The sequence below is a fragment of the Corvus cornix genome, chromosome 21 (assembly GCF_000738735.6).
Source record: "Corvus cornix cornix isolate S_Up_H32 chromosome 21, ASM73873v5, whole genome shotgun sequence".
NCBI classification, from domain to species: domain Eukaryota; kingdom Metazoa; phylum Chordata; class Aves; order Passeriformes; family Corvidae; genus Corvus; species Corvus cornix.
The window spans coordinates 6,357,191-6,377,865 of NC_046350.1; the positions used below are offsets into that span (position 1 = coordinate 6,357,191).

Here is a 20,675-nt window from a genome sequence, read left to right on the forward strand (position 1 = left end):
AGAATGTTTTCCTGAGTTTAAGGGGTTGGTGTCTCAGACTTCAGCCCAAAATGTCGTTAGTGTCATGAGGATCTCAATCTGGTCCTGCTCTGAGCTTCAGGGTGCTCAGCTTAGTGTTCAGGGAGGTCTAGGATGGTTGCTTTTTGCTGATGTGTAGTTTATTTTTTCAAGCTTTTTTGTTTAGAAAGGTTTATCATGCAGTCCTTCCTAGTGAACTTCAGGGTCTGAGCTATTATGTTATGATTGCTAGTATTGAAAGATTTGTTTCAGAACTGCCATCTAAAAATTACAAAACTTGCCTTGTTGCTGCTTAAATGCTTTCCTCTTACACTGGTATTTCCCTCCTTCCCTCCTTCCCTCCTTCCTTCCTGTTTTCCTTTCTCCCATCTTCCTGCCTTCCCTCTCTGTGTGTCTCTCTCTCAGATCTGAAAGATTTTCAGAACAATAAGCATAGATACTTGCTAGCCTCCGAGAATCAACGTCCTGGCAATTTTTCCACAGCCTCCATGGGGTCCCTCACTGCATCTCCATCCTCCTGCTCTCTCAGTAGTCAGGTGGGCTTAACATCTGTGTCCAGTATACAGGAAAGAATCATGTCAACACCTGGAGGAGAAGAGGCCATTGAACGTTTGAAGGTAGGTATTAAGGAGGCTGAAGAATAGTGAACCTGAGAGAAGTTCCCTTCATAAATATATGCTGTGTCTGTAGAAATTGTCTGAAACCCACTTGCACCTTAAAAAAGGCACTTAACTGCAGTGGGCTAGAAGCTGGGTCCATGCACAGCCTTTCCTGTTAGGATTATTTAGGTTTAATTTTAGCCTTGAGCTACAACTAAATTATAAATTAAATTCTTGATTCTTATTTACGGGTCCTCTGATGCAGTGGTAGTTATGGAAAATTTGATCATAAATGTAGACTTAGAGGCCTGGTCAGCACTAGTGGGAGCCAAGTCTGTCTTGCAAATGCACTCAGCTTTCAGAAAACCAAATTACCCCAAAGTTGAAAAAAAGGAGGAAGAATAATCCTGCCACTGTTGTCTTCGCCCAGCCCCCACAGATTAAAATGTGAAGCACAGAATGGCATGTTTGATCCAGACAAAGGCAGCCTTGTCCCGGTGCTGCACAGAACTGAACCACAGCAGAAGTGCATCACAGTGAAGTATTTCTTGATTTTTATGAAAGCCCCCCCCAATGTCCATGGGCGGAGGAGTGGGGAGAGCTGGCTGTGTTGAATCTCTGCTACATTCTCATGTTTGTCCATCAGACAGGGCTGAACACACACTGCATATCCCTTTCCTGTTGGAAACCCGCTGTTGCTATGGGAATAACAATGTGGTCTCTGCATTTCCTTGGCATTCGGTTACTGAATAATGTCTGTAAATCAGATTTAAAAAAAAAAAAGGGGAAACAAGTTTAGGTGGTTCAAAATAAAGTCTGGCTGTGGTTAGATGTGAAGTAGTCTTTTCTTCTCAGCTTGCCTTCAGGACTAGCTACCCTTTTAAAAATTAAGGGAAACAAGTAGAGTTTTAAGGTACTAAGAATGCTTTTTATATGTGAAATTAATTTGAGGCCTGAACAGAGCACAAACTTCAATTGCTTTGTGTATTAGGTGAAGAACTTTGGGAAGAATTGTAAAACAGCTTTTGGTATTTTCACACAGGAATCTGAGAAGATCATTGCAGAGCTGAATGAAACATGGGAAGAGAAACTGAGGAAAACAGAGGCCATTAGGATGGAAAGGTCGGGAATCAGAAGTGCTGTAATATGGATGGTCTCTGGAAAGTGGAAAATGGAGAAAGTTCCTCTGTTCAAAAGCAGTGGAGCAGCAGAATAGTGTTAGGGATAGTTCTGCTGACCCTTGTGTTAGATGTGGAACAGCAGGGGCGATGCTGGAGGAAAGTCCTGCTCCTTCCTGGACTTCTCACAGTTAAAAGTTGCTGTTCCGTAGGCCACTCTCAGACTAAAGTTTACCAGCCCTGTTGTGCTCCGAGGTGGTGACAGTCTAATATATTAATTACCTGGCTTTCGTTGGACCGTACTTGTCTAAGAAGCCTAAAATGGGGTCAATATCTTGTTTTTCTCTCTCAGGGAGGCATTGTTGGCAGAAATGGGAGTTGCCATTCGGGAAGATGGAGGAACACTGGGAGTCTTCTCACCCAAAAAGGTAGAGAAAATGACTAACTGTTGCATGATGTCTCCAAAAGGCTAATTCACGTGAGAGGAGGGTGATGAGAGTTGAACTGTTTTATATCTTCCTTTAGAAGATCCTGTGCTGCAACGAGAAGTTTTGCAGCTCCTTTTGTTTCTTGATTCAGTAGCAAATCAGAAGGTGCTGTGTCTTAATTTTGTTGCTATTTTCTGCAGTTGCTGTGTGTGACCTTTGTGTGCTCTACCTGTTCTTCTTTGAGATATACAGAGAAGTTTTAAGGCTTGTTTAGATGCTCTTCCTTGAATTGTTTGTTAATTCTTCTGCTTGGAAAAAGGGATGGTGATCTAATGAACCACTGAACATAGGGGATGCAGGGGAATATTTCTTTCAGTACTTGTCATTACTTCTATTTTCTGAAATTTGAAAGAAGCAGAACTGTGCAGGAAAAGGGCATAAATCAGTGCTGTAACTGTAAAATAATTAGGTTAATAAAGAAGCTATCTCTGCTGGTAAAGCAGAATTATAGAAGTACAAGGAAAAGAACCTACTTTCTTTTATCTTAGAAGTCTATGAACAAGCAGCATGGGTAATATTTTAGTGTGCAAGTGTGTAATAAACTTGATCTAGGGTTAAGCAGGGACCTATTCAGAGGCACTGCACAGAAATGTAGAACCCCAGAACTGGTTAAAATGTTTAATCCTTCATTTAGAATAGTGTTTGACTGTGATGCTTGGAGTCGGTAGAATTCAGATTTGCTTTTGGCAGCTACTCCAGGAGTGCCTGAGGTTTGTAAAGACGCTGATTCATTGCGTGTTCTTTACGTTTCTTTCTCTTACATTATGGATCCTCATCTCCTTTTAGATTTTTCCTCAGAGGCCATCAGCTCTTTTTGATGATTCTTTTGGTGCATTTTCAGCTGATCAGGTTTGTGTATAAATGCCATCTGGATAAAATAGTTGCTCTGGTATTAGATAGTATTTATTTTTACCCATATAGGATTTATTAGGAGAAGTTAAACTCCGAACCTACTCCTGTCTGCTTCTGTTCCTTGCTATCCTTGCAGTTCCATTAGTTCTCCTTCTAGTAACTGTGGCTGTTGTGAAAGTTTAGGAGATGAGAACTTAGATAGAAAATGTGAAGTGTTTTTTATAAAGACTTTACACTTCTGAGGTACCAATGGGTATCTCATCAGACGCAGTGAGTGAATAGTTGGGTGTGCCAGCAGCATCTCTCAAGCTGTGGAGCTTTATTTCTTACAAAGTATTCTGGTGGTGCAAGTTGTAGTGGTGTTACAGCAGTTGGCTATGTCTGGGATTTGATTTCTGTCCATTTTTCTCTTGATCAAAGAGCTTTATACAGCTCCAGGTGCTGATTCGTGCAGTGAACAGCGATGACAGCATTGAACACCTTCAGCTGCAGTTTTAGGTCACCCCTGGATTTTTAGGGGTGAAAAAGCTTGTCTTTCTTTCTCCCCCTTTCTGTGCTTAGAATTAAATCTTCCATTGGGCAATTGACAATCAGAGTTCTTCGTTCAAAGACAAATTCTTTGTGAACATCCAGTAATTTTTGAGCTTCTGTAAACTGAGTGCTGTTAAAATCTCTCATAAGTAAACTTCTTTGTATCTAAGATAAGTTGATAGAAATAGTGTTCCCAAGGAATCTGAGCCAAATTTATTTCTTTTTCCTAAATTTATTCTGTTTGAGGATAACAAAGGGACAAGTGGCTTATTAACAATTTTATTTCTCTTTTATCATCTCTCTGCTTTAATTATGTTTAACCATTTTTGCCTTGTCTTTTGTGCTTGTGCTTACTGCCATCTCACTGGCTAGATTTTCACACCAAGGCCTTGTGACTTGTTTGCTGATTCCAATGGGGTTTTTTCACCAAAGAAGGTTGGTTTAGTAACTGTAGTGGATTTAAATTTAGAAGAAGTTTAGATGAAGAGCTTCTTAGCTGTTGGTAGTTTTAGATTTTGTTTTGACGTTTACAGACTTTGCCAAATAAGCACCTGACCTGTGTAGAAAAGCCAAAAGTTAATTCCATATGAGTTTCAAAATTTTACTGAAGCAACCTTTTCTGCTTCCTTTGGACTTCTCTTATCAAAGTTTATGGAGACTTTATAAGGACTTTTTTTCTTCAGCTGAAGCCTTTCTTCCTTCTATGGATTGGTGTTTTGGCTAACTAAGCAATCTGAGCTGTATTTTGCTGGTACTTTGTGATGCTCTGCAATACTTTAAGAAGTTATGTTTGGACAAATCCATTATGGAAGAATCTCGATACATGTGGCAAAACTGCTGGATTAATGCACACCCTCCACAGCTGCAGGAAGGAGCCTGAAAGCAGGACCTCAGTTCCTAATTAACTTTTTCTCTTTGTTGCTTCAGACTCCTCATCTCGTAAACCTTAATGAAGATCCACTCATGTCTGAATGTCTGCTGTACTACATCAAAGATGGCATTACAAGGTGAGAGTTGGTGCTGACACACTCTGGAGCTGCCTTCTTTGCTTGCTTAAATCCCCATGCTGGAGACACCATGAGTTTAAATAATAATTGTGCCTTGAGCTGTTCAAGTTGCAGGTACAAATGAAACATGAGATTGCTGTAGGTGGAAAAGAGTGCAGAAATGCAATTTCTTTTAATTTGGCTTGGTGTTTTAAAAGTAACATGTGCAGTCACTCAGCTTTAAGAAATTGCTATTACACCTGGGCAGTAAAAGAAAGCATGACATCCCCTCTTAAATTTTTAGTAAAACTAAATGCCTGAGAGATTTTGATGGGTGCAGGATCGAAAACCATAGCAACTGGAATATGGCTGAGTGTTAGCTTAATTATTTAAATAAATTGTTATTCATGCCATTGTACAATTAATGTGTTCTGCATTCACAGATATGAGATAAAATTTAATTGCCAGACTTTGAATTAAAAATGGATTTTATTCCAAAACTTGTTGTCAAGACAGCTGGAAGGAGAGAGGTGATTTTTATTATTTTTGGAGCACCAAGTTGTGTTTGGTTGCTTAGTTTGTATATTCCTGGGGAACAAATGGAGGAGAGTACACAGACAGGGGCTGGCATATGGTACTATAATGTACATTAAGCCCTCTGAAAGGAGTATCAAATTGTAGAGAACTCAGCACAGAATGATGACTAGAATAGCTTAGGGCTTAAGAAGTCATTATAAGTTTTGGGCCTAGCTCACTGACATCAGAAATGTGTAAATTAATAAGTAGAGCAAGTTCATAAACATTAGGATTGGAAATTAAGTTTGTCTGTACCTAGAATTGCTCAGGCACTTGGGTTTGGAATGGACATACATCTTTGTGCTACGGGGGTACAGCCAACCTCTCACTGTCAGGATGCTGCATGAAACTGCTTGTGGCATGAAATTATTCAGCAAGAGCCTCCTGAGCCATTTGTGCTCCTTAGTTCAAGTGCAGATGGTGATCGTTGGGAGGGATGGTTTGTGTCTGCCAGCTAACGCACCACTGGAAGTTCTTGGCAGGGTTTTTTCCCCCCTCTGCATCCCTTTTGAAAAGGAGAAGGGATTCGCAAGAGGGAAGGAATTGCATTTAACTTGGAGGTACTTAACATTTCAGTTCCCCAAGCGACATGTTTTAAGGGAGAGAAAACTTTTCTTTTGCAAAGCTGTCATCCTTCAATTCATGGCAGAACAGGCAGGTTCTCTGCAGTGCAGAATTAAGCACTGGTTCAAACCTTTACATTTCAAGGGTAGTCTTAATAGTTCAGACTTTTTCCTGGCTATTTCTGGGCTGTATTGTTCAATGCAGAGTTGTAGAAGGTGTCTGATTTGCTCTTGAAAAATCTTTTGTTGGACCCAGGGTTGGCCAAGCTGACGCTGAGCGGAGGCAAGACATCGTATTGAGTGGGGCTCATATCAAGGAAGAGCACTGCATCTTCCGAAGTGAGAGGAACAACAATGGTGAAGGTAAAAATCTACTTCTCCTAATAAGGCATTGCTGAGTCCTTCACTTTCTTTCACTTTGATAGCTGGCCAGGGAATCCCGTGATTTGAAAGTTTTCTGACCTCAAGGAAAGGATCAGTTTTGACTTGTTGTTTTCTCAAGTCTTCAGGAAAGAAAATAAAATTTGTTGATGTGATAATAGCTTCAAATTGCAGGCTGCAGCCAGTGTAACAGGTAAATTCTGACCCTGGTTAACTATAAACATGAAAAAAAAGTAGTTTCTAACTGCAGTATGCGGAGAAGTCAGTAGGGTCCTCGTGGGTTTTTACTTTTAAGCAACATGACATCCAAGGGTGATTCACTTCTTTGGTGTTAGTATGAACATAAGCAGAAAATGAGAGGCCTCTGGGGCTTGCACACTTCTGTTCCTCTACAGGACTCTCCAAAGTCTCACTCATCAATGTTCTCTTTGTAGTTATTGTTACTTTGGAGCCTTGTGAACGATCAGAAACCTACGTGAATGGCAAGAGGGTTGTGCAGCCTGTGCAGTTGCGCTCAGGTAAGAAATGTTACCATCGATTTTTTGGTAGACTCTCTATATATGACATTTACATCATATATACGGAATGCTGGGTGCTGTTTAGGGACAGTGTCACCTTTCTGGAGTGTAGCATTTAAACAGAAGTTGGTACCATTCTTCTGTCAGCTGCAGTTTGTTTTCTTTCATCCTTTGCTGCACTAGATCTAAGTGTACTTAAATATTCACTGCCACGCAGCACCCTGCTTGTCCTGCTGCTCAGCCTGAGATTATTCAAATACCTTCTTGCCCAGGCCCATTGCCCTTGGCAGTCTTAGTGGGACAGAGCAGACTGTCAGCCACTGATGGAAAATTCCCAGTTTTGTGGCAAAGCTAAGATACGACCCTCTGCAGGAGTACAGCAGCTTCTCTTTGCTCTCGTTAGATTTCCCACTCAGTCCCCTACATTCCCTTAGAAAGGCATGAGGGGAAAGAATTAGAGAGAATTACTTCCCTAAATTGTGGAGTTTAATCTGTATCTTTCAAACATCTTATGATGCTTTCTGCATCCCTCCCCCATTTTTCTACTGGTAAAAAACACCTAAAACCAAGCAAACAAAACCTGCTTCTGGGTTCTTTGTACCATGTTGTAGGTGAGTATTATCATGGAATCAAGTGCAGTGACTTCAGTACAACAAAACAAAAGAACAGTTTTTGCTGTTCTGTACCTGTATATGGTTCATATTGAATACCATGACTTGACAGTTTAGTAATTATTTTCTATTTTTAAAAGTATGTTTTTTCCCCTTTTCTTTTGCATCTAGACAGTTGAGTTACTGGAAGAATGTAGACTTGGTCTCTGACATCTTTAAGAGTCTCTAATTTAGTAATGTATTGATAAGGACAATTTTGGTTACTTTGGAGATATATTTACTAGAATGCCTGGTTAAAATTTCAACTCCATTATTACATTCTCTGGAAGAGCAGAGGCATTTCACTCTCTTCTGACACGCACATGTCTCAGGCTTTGTGGACATTTGATAACTCTAGAATTTAGCCAGAAGACTTAACAGTATTAGATTTTTTTTTTTTTTTAGCTCTTTTGACATTAGTGTAAAAGAAGTTGTAAAATTCTTCCCTAGATCCCACTGAATAGTGGGATAAAATAGAATCAATAGATTTAAACCACATTTTAAAGAAGAGTAAGCACCATGTGTTCCAGTGTTTGAAGTCAGGCTTTTCTAAGCTGAAAATTCTGCTGAAGTGCTGAAGTGGGTTTTGCCTCTGTTTTGGCAGTGTCAGTGGAGGAAGGGAATGGGAGGTAGTGGTGTGTTTGATTTACTGCAGCTGTTGGTCCCTCTGTCAGGTTTTTCCTTTAATTTGTTATAAATTCTGCTGGGATATTACATTGGACACCTGAGGGTGATGATGTCCTCTAAAAGTACTGTGACTGTTCTGTACAACACAGGCACTCTCATTTCTTGTCACCAACTTCCCTTGAATGTGCACAGAAATCCTTATAGGGCAATCTTTTCTTATGCTGTCACCTACAGGATAAATGGGACAAATAATAATGTTTATCAGTGGTTTGGAATCCTTGCCTGAAAGAGTTAAACTTCTGTTCCTATTTCTAGGAAATCGTATCATCATGGGTAAAAATCATGTCTTCAGATTCAACCACCCAGAGCAAGCACGAGCAGAAAGAGAGAAAACACCATCAGCTGAGACTCCCTCAGAGCCAGTTGACTGGACATTTGCTCAGAGGGAGCTTCTGGAGAAGCAGGGCATTGACATGAAACAGGAGATGGAGAAAAGGTAATAAAATAATTGAAAATTTCTACCTGAAACAAGGGAGAGTCAGCAGTAGTTTACTGGGTTCTGCCACTCAGCATCTCCGCTACCCCTTGTGGAAGTTCAGAAAACTTCCTCCTTATTTTACTGTAGTGTTTCAGTGCTCCAACTCCTTTACAGATCACAGGTAAGCACCTGCCACTAACGCTGCAGACCTTTTGGTAAGGGCTGAAATGCAGCTTGCAGGGACATGACTAAACAGAGAACAGTTCCTTTTAAGGGCAATGACTTTTGTAACTGTAGTTCAGGGGACTGTGCATGTAGAGTTAACACCAACATGAGACTAACGACCTCTGACTACTTCTGTTCTTCTGTTCGTCTTCAGATTACAAGAAATGGAGATTTTGTATAAGAAAGAGAAGGAGGAAGCTGATCTCTTGTTGGAGCAGCAAAGACTGGTATGTGTCCTTGCTTCTGATTAGCTATACCTCTGGCAAACAGTAATTCCTGTCCTTGCTTGTCTGAAAGTTTAGGAAACCTGCTTGGGTTGTCTGCACAATGCAGTTCTCCCTTTGCTTTCAAATTCTTTGTGTCTACAGTGAATTATTAGCAGTGTGAGTGAGCTCCTTCAGGTTAATTCAGAGATTGTGATTGACAGTGAAGAGGCTTTAATCAATTCTTGTTGGGATAGATCAGATTTCTTGCAAGTTAACCTGAAAGAAGGGCATTTTTGTGCTCTGTGTTTTTTGAAGTTCCTTTTTAATAGCCTAAACAGCTACTCCTTGGGATGTTTGCCTTTATTTTTGTCTTGGATCACCAGAACATACTAATTTCATGCTGCCAAAGAGATTCCTAGAACATTGATATACACTAGGTTTATTTTTTGAATGATGTCTGAAAATGTTGCTGCATTGTGCATGTTTTAACCCTTCTCCCTCCCCTGCATGGAGTTCCTTGTGAGGGTCTTAGTGGTACAGAAGCCAATGGTGGGGTTCTGAGTAGGGAGCAGTGTGTTAACTTATTCAGAGCACTGGGAATTCCACCACTCCACATATTTCTCAAATAGGATGTCTGATAAATTAAGTCTGATATAGGAAGACTTCAGTCTTCTCACAACAAATATCTCTGAAGTGCATTACAAATAGAAGTGGATGCAGTCTTCAAGCACCCTGTGAACTTGAAAAACAAGGCCAAACCCAGGAATGAAATCTAGATTTCCTTAAGAAACCTGAGTCTCCTGATTGTGCTTTAGCTGGTTGTCTTTAGCCAGAACACAAATGTAGTTGTGCCAGAATTCTGATAAAAATTTCAAACTCATGATTCGTGTTTGTAGTATGAGATGGAGACCACTGAAAACTGTGGGTTAAATGCATGCTGGGCTTTGAACTGTAAAGCTCTTGCCCTTCTCCCCAAGCCAGAATGGAGCAAAGTACTGTGGCTTCCATTGGAAGAAGCTACGTAATTTTTTTTTTTTTTAAATTTCTATTACACACTTAGAGACTTCTGCATCTCTAATTAATTCATCACAAGGGGCTAATTGCTTGGATGGAGAGGAGTGGCTGCAGACTTTGACCAAGGCAACCCTTAGTTCAGAAAAAATGTTTAAGTGTGACTGATGTAATGTTCCATTTCTGGAATTTTATAGTTAAAATTTGGGTAGCGAAAAAGTAGTACAGTAAAAATGTGAAAATAAAAATAGTTTGAGTATTGAGTAACTTTTGGCAATGTGTCAAATGAGATGCAAGTAATGGAATTCCCTCTCTTAAATTTTAGCTGACAGGCACAAGCTAAGCTATTGTATGAATTAAAGATGTGAAATTGGCTGTCTGGGAAGCTGCTTCCAATAAGGCTGCATTTAAAAAGTGTTGTGAAGGGAATTTGTTTCCCCAAATACTTCAGATTAAGGGAAAATTCTTCAGAGAGTGGATTGGTTAATATAGTAATAAAGATGCTGGTTTCTTCAAGTTTGTTTTGTTCTTGCTGGTTTCAGTTAGTGGACAAAGGTGCAATACTACCCTACATGCCTCAGCAATTCCTGAAGGATACCTTTCCTAGTTGTAAGGGATTGTATCAAATGAGATCCTTGGTCAGTGAGCAGTATCCTGCTTACCACAGTGCTCAGTAAGAGTATTTCAGGTGACAGCAAAACTTGTTGACACAGCTCATGATTTCTGCGTTGCTGTATGCAGAGCCTGGAATGGACAGGATTAGTGCATCCATACAGCCATAGCTGAATAACGAGTGGGAAAGCTGGGAGTGCATTTCAGCTTGTGTACCTTAAAAGTATTTACATTGCTGCCATATCCAGCTGCAACGTCAGGCTCTCTAACTTAGTGCTGTGTAAGACTGATACTGAGATATAACTATTCTTCTTGGTCTAAACTGGAGTATAATCTCAAATACAAGAAGCTAGCTAATCCTGTTTACCAGATTGTTTTGGTTTTATGCTGAGATTCCAACCAATTTGGGTGTTTATTTGTTAGATGTGTTGTACAAAAAAATAAACAATAGCTTTTGTCCCCCAAAATTACCAATTAAAATATCTTTGCCTTGCTAGTATTACTAGGGAATAGAAGTAGTTGTTCTCCATTTTACAAATTGAATGTGAAAACGTGTTTCATAGAGATAAAATGGCCTTCCTGGCTTTCTTGGTCATAATGCCTCTGCAGTGACCAGTTGATATTGGAATGTGGGTGTATAGCTGTACTAATTGGTCTGGGTAACCTCTGAGTGCACACAGGGCAATGACTCAGTGTCTCTTCATCAGCTTTTGATACCAAGACATGCTTTACCCATAAGTAGTTCTGTGGTAGTTTTGTAACTGTCAGAGTCCTGTGGAACTTGTGACTTAATGTTGGAGTAGTTCATGTTCTGCCTTCCTGGTCGTATCCCTGAGTGGCCCGACTGCACAGGGGCTTCCTCCAGGGAGCCCTTGGTTTCTACTGCAACCTGCAGTTTGGTAGTTGCTACTTCCTTAGGCCACAAATTTTGTCAGCTGTAAACTCACAAAGAGTTTATATTCTGTTTCTAAACCAGTGTTTTTCTTATATTTTGACCTAAACTAGAAGTTGATTTTCTAATACTATTCTTAAAACTACATTAAGTCACAAGAAGCTCATATAATGTGAATCTTGACCGTAGGGCAGAACAGTGTTTCCTTTACCCCCTTTCATAACTGCCCCCAAATTATGTTGTATTCCCCATTCTTCGTGGTCACCTACCCGAAGTCTAAACTCTTGGAACCTTTGGTGCTGACTCAATGACCTGGGTTTCCTTTGGTTTTAGAGTAAGTGGCTGTTACTGTTCCTGGTTTCTCATATATTATAAATCTCCATGCGAAAAACAGGGGTGTTAGTTAGAGGTGCATTAGACACTGACAGTTGTGTTGAAGATGTTTGGATCACATTAATACATAGGACTTTTTGGTTGTTAAAGAGATGTCTTAATAATCCTTTAAAGAAAAGTGGTCTGATTTTAATTCGTGGTTGCAGTAAGTAATGATGGATATCCTTAACTTTTGGTGGCAGTTTATCTGAACAGACATTCCTAGCATATGGAAATCTGAAGCACTGCTCATTAAAAATCATTTAGCAAAAGGTGGAAAACTTGTAATGAAGAAGCAAAACGCATAATGCTTAGCAAGTGTGTGGAAGCTCCAGGCTCTAGGGTTTGAGAAGAAGACAAATCAAGGATATCAAATAGAGAATTCGTATTAAAACAATTAAAACCAGAAAGTCATTACTCTGCATTCTGCTGAAACTCATTCTTCGGACAGACAAGACTGCTAATGGGGTTTTTTCTTTAAACTAAGCAACAAGGTGCCAAATGGAAAAAAAAAACAACCAAACAAACCACAACCCACCTCTGAAACTCTGATTCTGGATATCCTTTTAGCTTGTAGCAAGTCTTGGAGTATGAACCACTGTCTTCATCTGTCATAGTGGCACTTACAGTCCTTTTAACATTGAACCTTTCGGCTGCTTCTGTTTCATTTTTTCTTATCGTCTAACACTTCTCTGGCTGCTGTTGTAGTGAAGTGGATTCTAAACTTGAGCATCCCTGCAACCACGTGCAACGTTACTAACCAGTGTTAACCCGACTTACTCTGGCTGCTCATGACATCTTCTATGATGGCTGTTGTGCTCACCTTCCTGGGGAGGATTTGCTGAAAGAAGCAACAGCAGTCACCAAGGCAAATGTGTGTGGCGGGGATTTGCATGTCTTTGTAGCATGTGTGAAGTGCAGTTTACACTTGGTTTTAAGATTTAAAATCAGGAACTTGGTTTTAGTTGCTCTTTTTAAAGATTTTGGAAGGGTTTGGGAGGGAAGAGTTTAGATTATCAGCTATTTTGAGATGACAAGACTTTTAAATATAATGTTAAACTTTATTTAGTGAAGAGCTCCAATTTTGACAGTCCATGACTCTTGAAGATACATTTTAATGCCCTAACACTCAGTCTTCAGGGACTTCCTTATCACTTGTTCTATTTTGATTTTTGATTTAGTTTTCTTTGCCTGCTACTTCTTGTTTAGCTTTTCCATTTTCTTACAATTTTAATTTTGGTTATTTTGGGGCCACTTCTTGATTTTTGTTTTTCCAAAGGATGCAGACTCTGATAGTGGGGATGATTCGGACAAGAGATCGTGTGAGGAGAGTTGGAGACTGATCACTTCCCTGAGAGAGAAGCTGCCCCCCAGCAAGCTCCAAACCATTGTAAAAAAGTGTGGCCTCCCCAGCAGTGGGAAGAAACGAGAACCTATTAAAATGTACCAGATACCCCAACGCCGACGCCTTAGCAAAGACTCCAAATGGGTCACCATCTCAGACCTAAAGATTCAGGCTGTGAAGGAGATATGCTATGAGGTAGCACTCAATGACTTCAGGCACAGTAGGCAGGAGATTGAGGCTCTGGCCATTGTTAAAATGAAAGAGCTTTGTGCCATGTATGGGAAAAAAGACCCAAACGAGCGCGAATCATGGCGAGCTGTCGCTCGTGATGTCTGGGATACAGTAGGAGTTGGAGATGAAAAGATTGAAGATGTAATGGCCAATGGTAAAGGAATAACTGATGTGGATGACCTAAAGGTGCATATAGACAAATTGGAAGATATTTTGCAAGAAGTGAAGAAGCAGAACAACATGAAGGATGAAGAGATCAAAGTTCTCAGAAATAAAATGCTAAAAATGGAGAAGGTTTTACCCCTGATAGGGTCTCCAGACAAAGCTCAGTCAGCTGTAGCTAATGCTAAGTCTCCAAACTCTGCCAGTGCAGTGGATGTGGATAAGAAGCCCACAGATGAGGCAAAGAGAAGCGAGAATGATGATCTTGCTAAGGAGGAGCGTGTGTCTCAGTTAATGGCAGGTGATCCAGCTTTCAGACGTGGGCGTTTACGTTGGATGAGGCAAGAACAGATTCGATTTAAAAATCTGCAGCAGCAGGAAATAGCAAAACAGCTTCGTCGACAGAATATGCCTCACCGGTTTATTCCACCTGAAAATCGCAAACCCCGGTTTCCTTTCAAAAGCAATCCCAAACACAGGAACTCGTGGAGTCCAGGCACCCACATCATTATCACCGAGGATGAAGTTATTGAGGTTAGAATTCCGAAAGAAGATGACAAGAACAAAGATGAAGGCAAAGAGAAAGAAAGCAAAGCTGCTTCTAAGGATGCGCAGCAGCTATGGAATCTTTATGGCCCGCAGAGGAGTCAAGATAATATCCAAATTAACAGGCAGCAGCTGGGCACGCCGCCGCAGCCCAGCAGCCAGCAGCAGCCGGCGCCCCAGCTGCGCTGGAGGAGCAATTCCCTCAATAGCGGCTCCCAGAAAAGCCTGCGGCGCCAGGCGTCGGGCTCGTCGGAGTCGCTGCACTCGGCGGGCGCGCAGCAGAACCCGGAGCTGCAGAGCTTCCAGCAGAAGCGCCACATCCACCAGCACCGGCAGCCCTACGGCCGCGGCAGCGCCGAGGGCACCCCCCCAAAACTGACGGACCGGCCCAACCACCACAACCAGTTTGTGACGCCCCCGCGCATGAGGCGCCAGTTCTCGGCTCCCAACCTCAAAGCGGGCAGAGAAACCACAGTATGAGCAGTGCCCAGGGCAGGCTGGGCCAGGAGGGCACGGGGGCAGTCCTGGCTGACGGCTCAGGAGCAGCCAGGATTGGCCTCGCCTGGGGCTCGGGTTTGCTTTGGAGGCCCGACACACAAACACCAGGTACCGGCCCTGCGGCCCGGGCACTTTGCATGTGACTTTCCTTGCAGTTTTAACAGCATCCCTTGGAAGAATATTCTGAAAAATTGTAAGAACTTTTTTTCATAGACTAGAAGACTTGGAGGGAGGGAGGTGGAGGGGAGAACTTCCCACTAGCTCATTTACCAAGTTTTTTTGTGTGTGTGTGTGTGTGTCTTGAAGTATTTTTCTAATGCTGAAAATATTGTCTGGAACTTACCAAGTGCTACCTTCCTCCTGTGTTTTATGTAGACAATCAAAAGAGGAATTTAGTTTCTAGCATTGAATGTTTCTTGTGACCTTTTTCTTAGCAATAAGGAAACTGACCATCTGTTTTTAAATGGATCTGGTTCTTCAGAACAATGTTTTCCACTCTTAACTCAATTTTTAATAGCAATAATAATAATAATCTATAAACCAAAAGTTGTCGGCTGACAAGGTATGTGTCACTTTTTTATAAAGAAATTAAGAAGAGCTATTGGGTCACACTCCCTGAGTAGATGTCTCTTCTTCTGCTTAAGTTCATAATTATTGGTATGAAATTGCTGTGACAGTTAAACCAGCCTGAATGGAATTTTATGTCAGAATATATATATAATGCTGAAGCAATTCTTCGGAAATAAGCTTTTTCTAATTCCCATTGTATCTCTAAATATAATAGTTTTTAATTATTATACTGAGATTGTGGAAAGGAACTAGGATTTTTCAACACTCTGGTGCACTCAAAAAGCTAATTCTTTTATTTTATGTTTTCATCTTTCTCGGGCATGAGTCTGGGAGATGTTCTTGAAATAGTTATTCTTAGGAAGATTTATAAATCACTACTTTGTATTGGCTGAATTCTCCTGTGAGATGGGAGAATTGAACTGTTTCATCTTAATGTGATACCTCATGTTAGTGCCTCTGGTCTTGGATTAAACTTGAATTCAAGACTCGTTTAATAAAGGAGAAGGTTGCCTTGAGGAGAAAATAAGATTCATTTTCCTTCTCCTCACACTCAAAATGCAAGTTAAAATCTTTCATAGCTGTTTTGCTCTCAAGGGGTTTGTATTTGCAGGCGATTTGCTGTAACACAAAGGCTTGCAATTCCTGCTTCTGATTGTTTCAAGCAAATTACTGAAAAACTAGTGATTAAGGAATAGGCTTTGGGGTGTTGTCTCAGTTGGAGAGTCCCAATCTTAAAGATACAGGGCGTTTTTTCTGAGTTTCCAAAAGTGCAAGACAAAGTTGCTCTTACTTTTGAAAATCTGTGGCCTTAATTGCAAGCCAGTAGAAATATTTGAGGACTTATTTTGCTTTTAAATTTAACTTGAATAAAATTTTAAAAACAAAATTGGCCACTGTACCACATTTGGTAAGGTAGGTGCACTTTGCAGTGTATTTGTGCTGTTTTGCACAAGTATCCTGAATTTACTTGAGGTTGCTTATTTTTTTATAAAATATAAGCCCTACTGGTAATTGTTACTTGTGTGTGGCTCAGCATAGCTGTAAGTGAGTGGCAAGTACCTTAAGCTTATTTTCCATATCTTTTTTTTGTCCTATCCTACTTTTCCCCTGCCTCTGCTGGGCATGTTGTAGGTGCTGTTGCAACACACGCACCATTTACATGTCAATTAATCAAGTGTCAGCTCTTAATTGTCGTCTCATGTATCACTGATGGGATAGTGGCCTCTGCTGTAGGAGACACAAAGTCAGTCCCTCCAGCTCCTAAAAGAACAAACTGGTCTGATTACTTGGGAGTTTTACTTTATGGCACGTTTAATTTTGTGTCCAGATCTGGCTTTGTAACTTGCATTTGTCTCATGCTGTGGCCTACTTGAACAAAGGAAATAAAGTATCATTTCCAAAAATGTCTTGATTCTTAAAGAGGAGGAGGCTTGTAGATGAGCAACACTTTCTTCGAGCTTGAGTCTGAATTGCAAAATTTTGGGCTGCAAGTAATGTTTTGCTGTTATCTTTATTTTAGAATCCTGTTTCAGTGGTGCATTGCACTTCTGTTTTGTGCATGTCAAGCATAATGAGTTCTTATATATCCTCAAAAAGGCTTGGACTCTGTTAAAAATGCGTGCTTGAGAAAACCCTCTCAATTCCATAGGAATACGTGAGCCAAACAGGGTTAGTCTGCATGGGATAGGTCGTGGGAGAAGCCTGAAGTAATTCCATCTCGTGTCCTGTGTTTTGGAGGGTTGTGGCTGCCTGTATGAAATCACCACGTGATTGAGCATGGAGTAATTCTGAGGTCTGTGGAACTATGTGTACTGACATGAGACTAAAACTCCTGCTACTTGATATCTCAATGATAAACACTAAAACGTTTGTGCAAATTCCGTCAGCTTAAAACTCTGAGGAGAACTCTCTAAATGCCTGGGTGGTGCTGGTGAGCAATAGGTTGCCATCAGTCTGTCTTACCCCAGTTTTAGTACAGCACTAGAAGAACAACCCTGCCTGTTCTGCTGTATGATTTGACAGAACAGGAAAAGGACAGTCAGTGTCAGAATGGAGTCCAGTCTGCTTCAAGGAAGCAGCTTTTTTCCTGATTTTTAGGAGGATATTTAAGAATTTGATAATAATTGCAGTGCAGTGCTTCATCTGATAAGGGAAGCAGTGTGAGAACTGTGGATTTCCTTGCACTATTCAGAAGTACACACAACTCTCCAAATCCTCTCTTAATGGAGTTAATGAACAGTGAGACAGCTGCTTCCATAGATGTCTGTGTGAAAAGGCTTTCAGGTTAATGGAAATGTGACATCCGTGGTGGAAGTGCTCTTTTACTAAGTTCAGTTGCCTTTGCCAAGTGCTGCTGTGCTGTGCTTTGACAGCTGGCTTGGATCCACCTGTGCCTTCATGATGGCTTCTCAAAGGTCCTGTAGGACTCACTGGGACACTGGTTTTGGGGGGTGGGGTCAAATGCACATCACTAATGCTCCTCACTCAGATTGACTCCAGCATCCTTCCTCAAGTAATCTGAATTTAGGGTTCTGTCAAATTAGAGGATGCTATTTTTATCAGTACATTCAGCATAGTTTCAGTATCTCCCTCACTGTGTCCTTTATATGTTGAAATTTGTTTTTTATATGTTGAAATTTTTCTTGGATACTTCCCATTGAATCTCTTCAGGAGCTGCCACATGAGAAATCTATGCTGTGTAACGGTTTGTACTGTAAAGAAAGCAGTGAGCTGCCTTTGAATTAAATGGGATTTTCAGATCTGTCTATTGTTTTGGATTGTCTTAAGAGCAAGTCTCTGCCTTGTGAAAAGCAGAACTGGTTTGTATTGTAACAAGTGCTCTTTCAATAAACTATGAAATACTCTTGTAAGTGTCAGACTTGTCTCAGTGAAATGGAAATGAAACTTGGCTGCAGGCTTGTCCTGCTTTTATTTATTTTGGGGTTGGGATTGTTCCAGCAGAGTTAAAAAGGTTTTTTTAATTGTTCCTCAATCTGATTCTTGTAAGTTTATCCACCCTGGTGTTTCTGCTGTTATGTGGAAAGCAGCAAAGCAGATTTGTGTCTACTCTCAGACAGCTTATTTAAATTCAATATAAAAGAAAACAAGAGCTTTTTATGGCACAAGGAGCTATAAGCCATTCCCCTCTTCAGTGCTGTCCCATTGTACCATCTTGTGTGCTGTTTATCGAAATTCTGGAAGAAAACACAGAGGTGGCTGTTCTCCATTTATTTGCTCATTGAAGGCAAAAGAAATGGACTTTTCTGTGCACCTCAAATACAGGGGAGAGTCACACACAGCAGTACCTTGGCAGACATCACGTCTCAGTTGTTGTGGTGCAGTGTTCTGCTTTAACTGGTCCAGTCTGGTCTTAAAAGCTTTGTCTAGTCTGAGTGTGTAGGAGTGTAGGTTTGTTGGTTGATTGGGGTCTTTTCCTTCCTTGCCTACCCCCCAACTCCCCCCCCAACCCCTCCAAATCTGTGGTTGTTGTGGCTTTAGATATTTCCACGCCCCTGGGCAAAATAAACTTTGCATTCCCTTCTTCCACATTGATGGAGCTTGTGAAACCAACCATCCTGAAGCTGTACAACAACATCCGGGCAGGGACCCCGGGGCAGCTTCTAGGTACAGTTTTTACCTTTTCTAGCAGTTGAGGCACCTTTAATTGGTACGAACCATTGTGTGTGTGCTCTCACCAGGCAGACCTGGAAAAGCCGGCCTGGACAGCTGACCAGTCTCTCCGTACAGCAAACCAACCCCTTGCAGTCAGTGCAGCTTCTGGGTGAAGCCACCCAAAATTCAGCCTCAGCTCTTGCTCAGTGCCAATTATTTTAGAATACTACCCAGTACCGAGTGCCAAGAGACAACCTTAGTCCTGCTTAGGGAAATAGTAGCTATTTTTTTCGTTATGGGAAAGCAAACTTCAATTATTTTAGTTTGTTTTTAAAATAATATTTGTTGGTGTGGAGTTAATAAACAGTGTCTGCTTATGTTAAGCATTTATGTGTCTCAGTATTTAAGTGTACAGAAGATACTTGGCTCACAAGTCTGAAAATAGGGAAGACAAGAAGCAGGTCTTTGTGAATTTAATTTAATGCGCCTGTTTTTTTCATGTTGAATTTTTGCAGTGGAATGCTCCTGATTTTTGGCCCTTCCCTCTGTAGCTTTTCAGTTTCTGCAAAAGAATCTGAAAAGATTCTATTAAAACACTACTCTAAGAGCTTTCCATTTCTACAGTCTAGCTGCTCGAAATGACATTATTGACTTCAGACTACAGGCAAAGAAATTATTTTGCCTTTCCTTGCAAGTGAGAGAAGCTTATTCGTGTCACTTTGCATCTGACCAGTTTTATCTTGGTTTCAAGTGTAGTAGCACTATCTGCATGGAATGGGGGGAAAAAATCAGAGAAAGTGCCTTTATGTTAAAAAAATTTCAGGAGTATGCTGGGCGTTTCAGAAGGGTGGATAAGTCTGAGACTTCTCACAAAGTCTAGAATAGAATTTTGGTGACGCTTTAAGAATTTCAGAATGAATATCAAAAGAAAGGATATGTATTTGTTTTGTTTGCTGTTCTTATGCTGCTGGGCTGAGGTTACTTGCTGTGTTAAGTAAGTAGCCAACTTACGGTGAATGGAGCAGAAACAAATGAAGAAGGAGCATTTTAGCCAAATAAAATATTCAAGAGGAAATTGGAAAATTAAAATGCAGCCATCATGGGAAGGCCATTTGTCTTGGAGTTCAGTTTGCTTTGAATTCATGGTGTTGAAAATCCTGAGCTTTCTAAGGACACAGCTACTGTTTGTTAATGCTATGTTCAGAAAATATTACTTATGAGCCTAAAGGAGTGTTCTGGAGGCGTATTTCCTTTCCGAATAGAGTATAAAGCCTTTCTGACCGAAGCTGATTTGAATTTGACACGATCACCTTGTGGTTAAGTGTACAAAACCAAGTGATGCAGCTCTTTAGGTGGGATGCTTGAGTGGGATGGGAGGAAAATGTGAAGCTTTTATCCTGTAGCTCTTGGACTTAAGAACGTATTGTTGCAAACTGGGCATTGGAGTTTGGAGGATTTGGAACTGTGGAAGAGAGAAGGTTGGAATACAAGATGAGAGGCTTCAAGAATTCTCCTTAAGAGCTCAGCAACACTCTTAGTGAATTGTTGTTGTAACTCTTGTATAAAAATCTTGAGAAACCAGTTTAATTTGTATAATATATGCCAAAGGTTTATCTTAAAAAAAATAAAATACACTAGTGGGATAGGCTTTCAGACCAAGAACACTGTCACAGAGTCTGTTCTCATTTGGACTTTTCTGTGCAAAAAATCTGGTATCTGTTTTACCAGCAAATAATAAAAGGCTCATTAGGTTTTAGTAGCATTTATTTCAAGGCATGATAAGGCTGAACAGGAACAAAATGCTCTCGTACCAGAAGCTATTGCTGAAGTGTTCCTCGTGGGGAAGCCACTGCACAGACTTCTTTGCCAGGGCAGTGGTGGTATTTAATCTCCTGATGTATTAAATACACATGTGAGAGAGTGGTACTTACATGCCAAGGGGAAAATCTAATTGAAAACAAAGTGCTTCCCCCCACTAATATCTGAAATGAATTTTTTTTTTTGTATA

At 40.7% G+C, this 20,675-nt stretch overlaps 1 protein-coding gene across 22 annotated transcripts in view; it reads left to right on the forward strand.

Annotated features, from left to right (window-relative positions):
* The window catches only part of KIF1B (kinesin family member 1B), an 82,500-nt gene that overhangs the window by 28,241 nt on the left and 33,584 nt on the right, over nt 1–20,675 (forward strand). For 7 of the 22 annotated variants that reach the window (XM_039563780.1, XM_039563782.1, XM_039563783.1 and 4 more), the window contains 10 exons: nt 424–635; nt 1,660–1,739; nt 2,088–2,163; nt 3,010–3,072; nt 3,979–4,041; nt 4,534–4,613; nt 5,988–6,094; nt 6,547–6,630; nt 8,223–8,403; nt 8,765–8,837. In XM_039563780.1, coding sequence (XP_039419714.1) covers nt 424–635; nt 1,660–1,739; nt 2,088–2,163; nt 3,010–3,072; nt 3,979–4,041; nt 4,534–4,613; nt 5,988–6,094; nt 6,547–6,630; nt 8,223–8,403; nt 8,765–8,837 — 1,019 coding nt within the window. Of the gene's footprint in view, nt 1–423; nt 636–1,659; nt 1,740–2,087; nt 2,164–3,009; nt 3,073–3,978; nt 4,042–4,533; nt 4,614–5,987; nt 6,095–6,546; nt 6,631–8,222; nt 8,404–8,764; nt 8,838–12,982; nt 17,932–20,675 lie in introns of those variants that run through there. The other 15 variants (XM_039563786.1, XM_039563792.1, XM_039563799.1 and 12 more) reach the window with 4 other exon arrangements.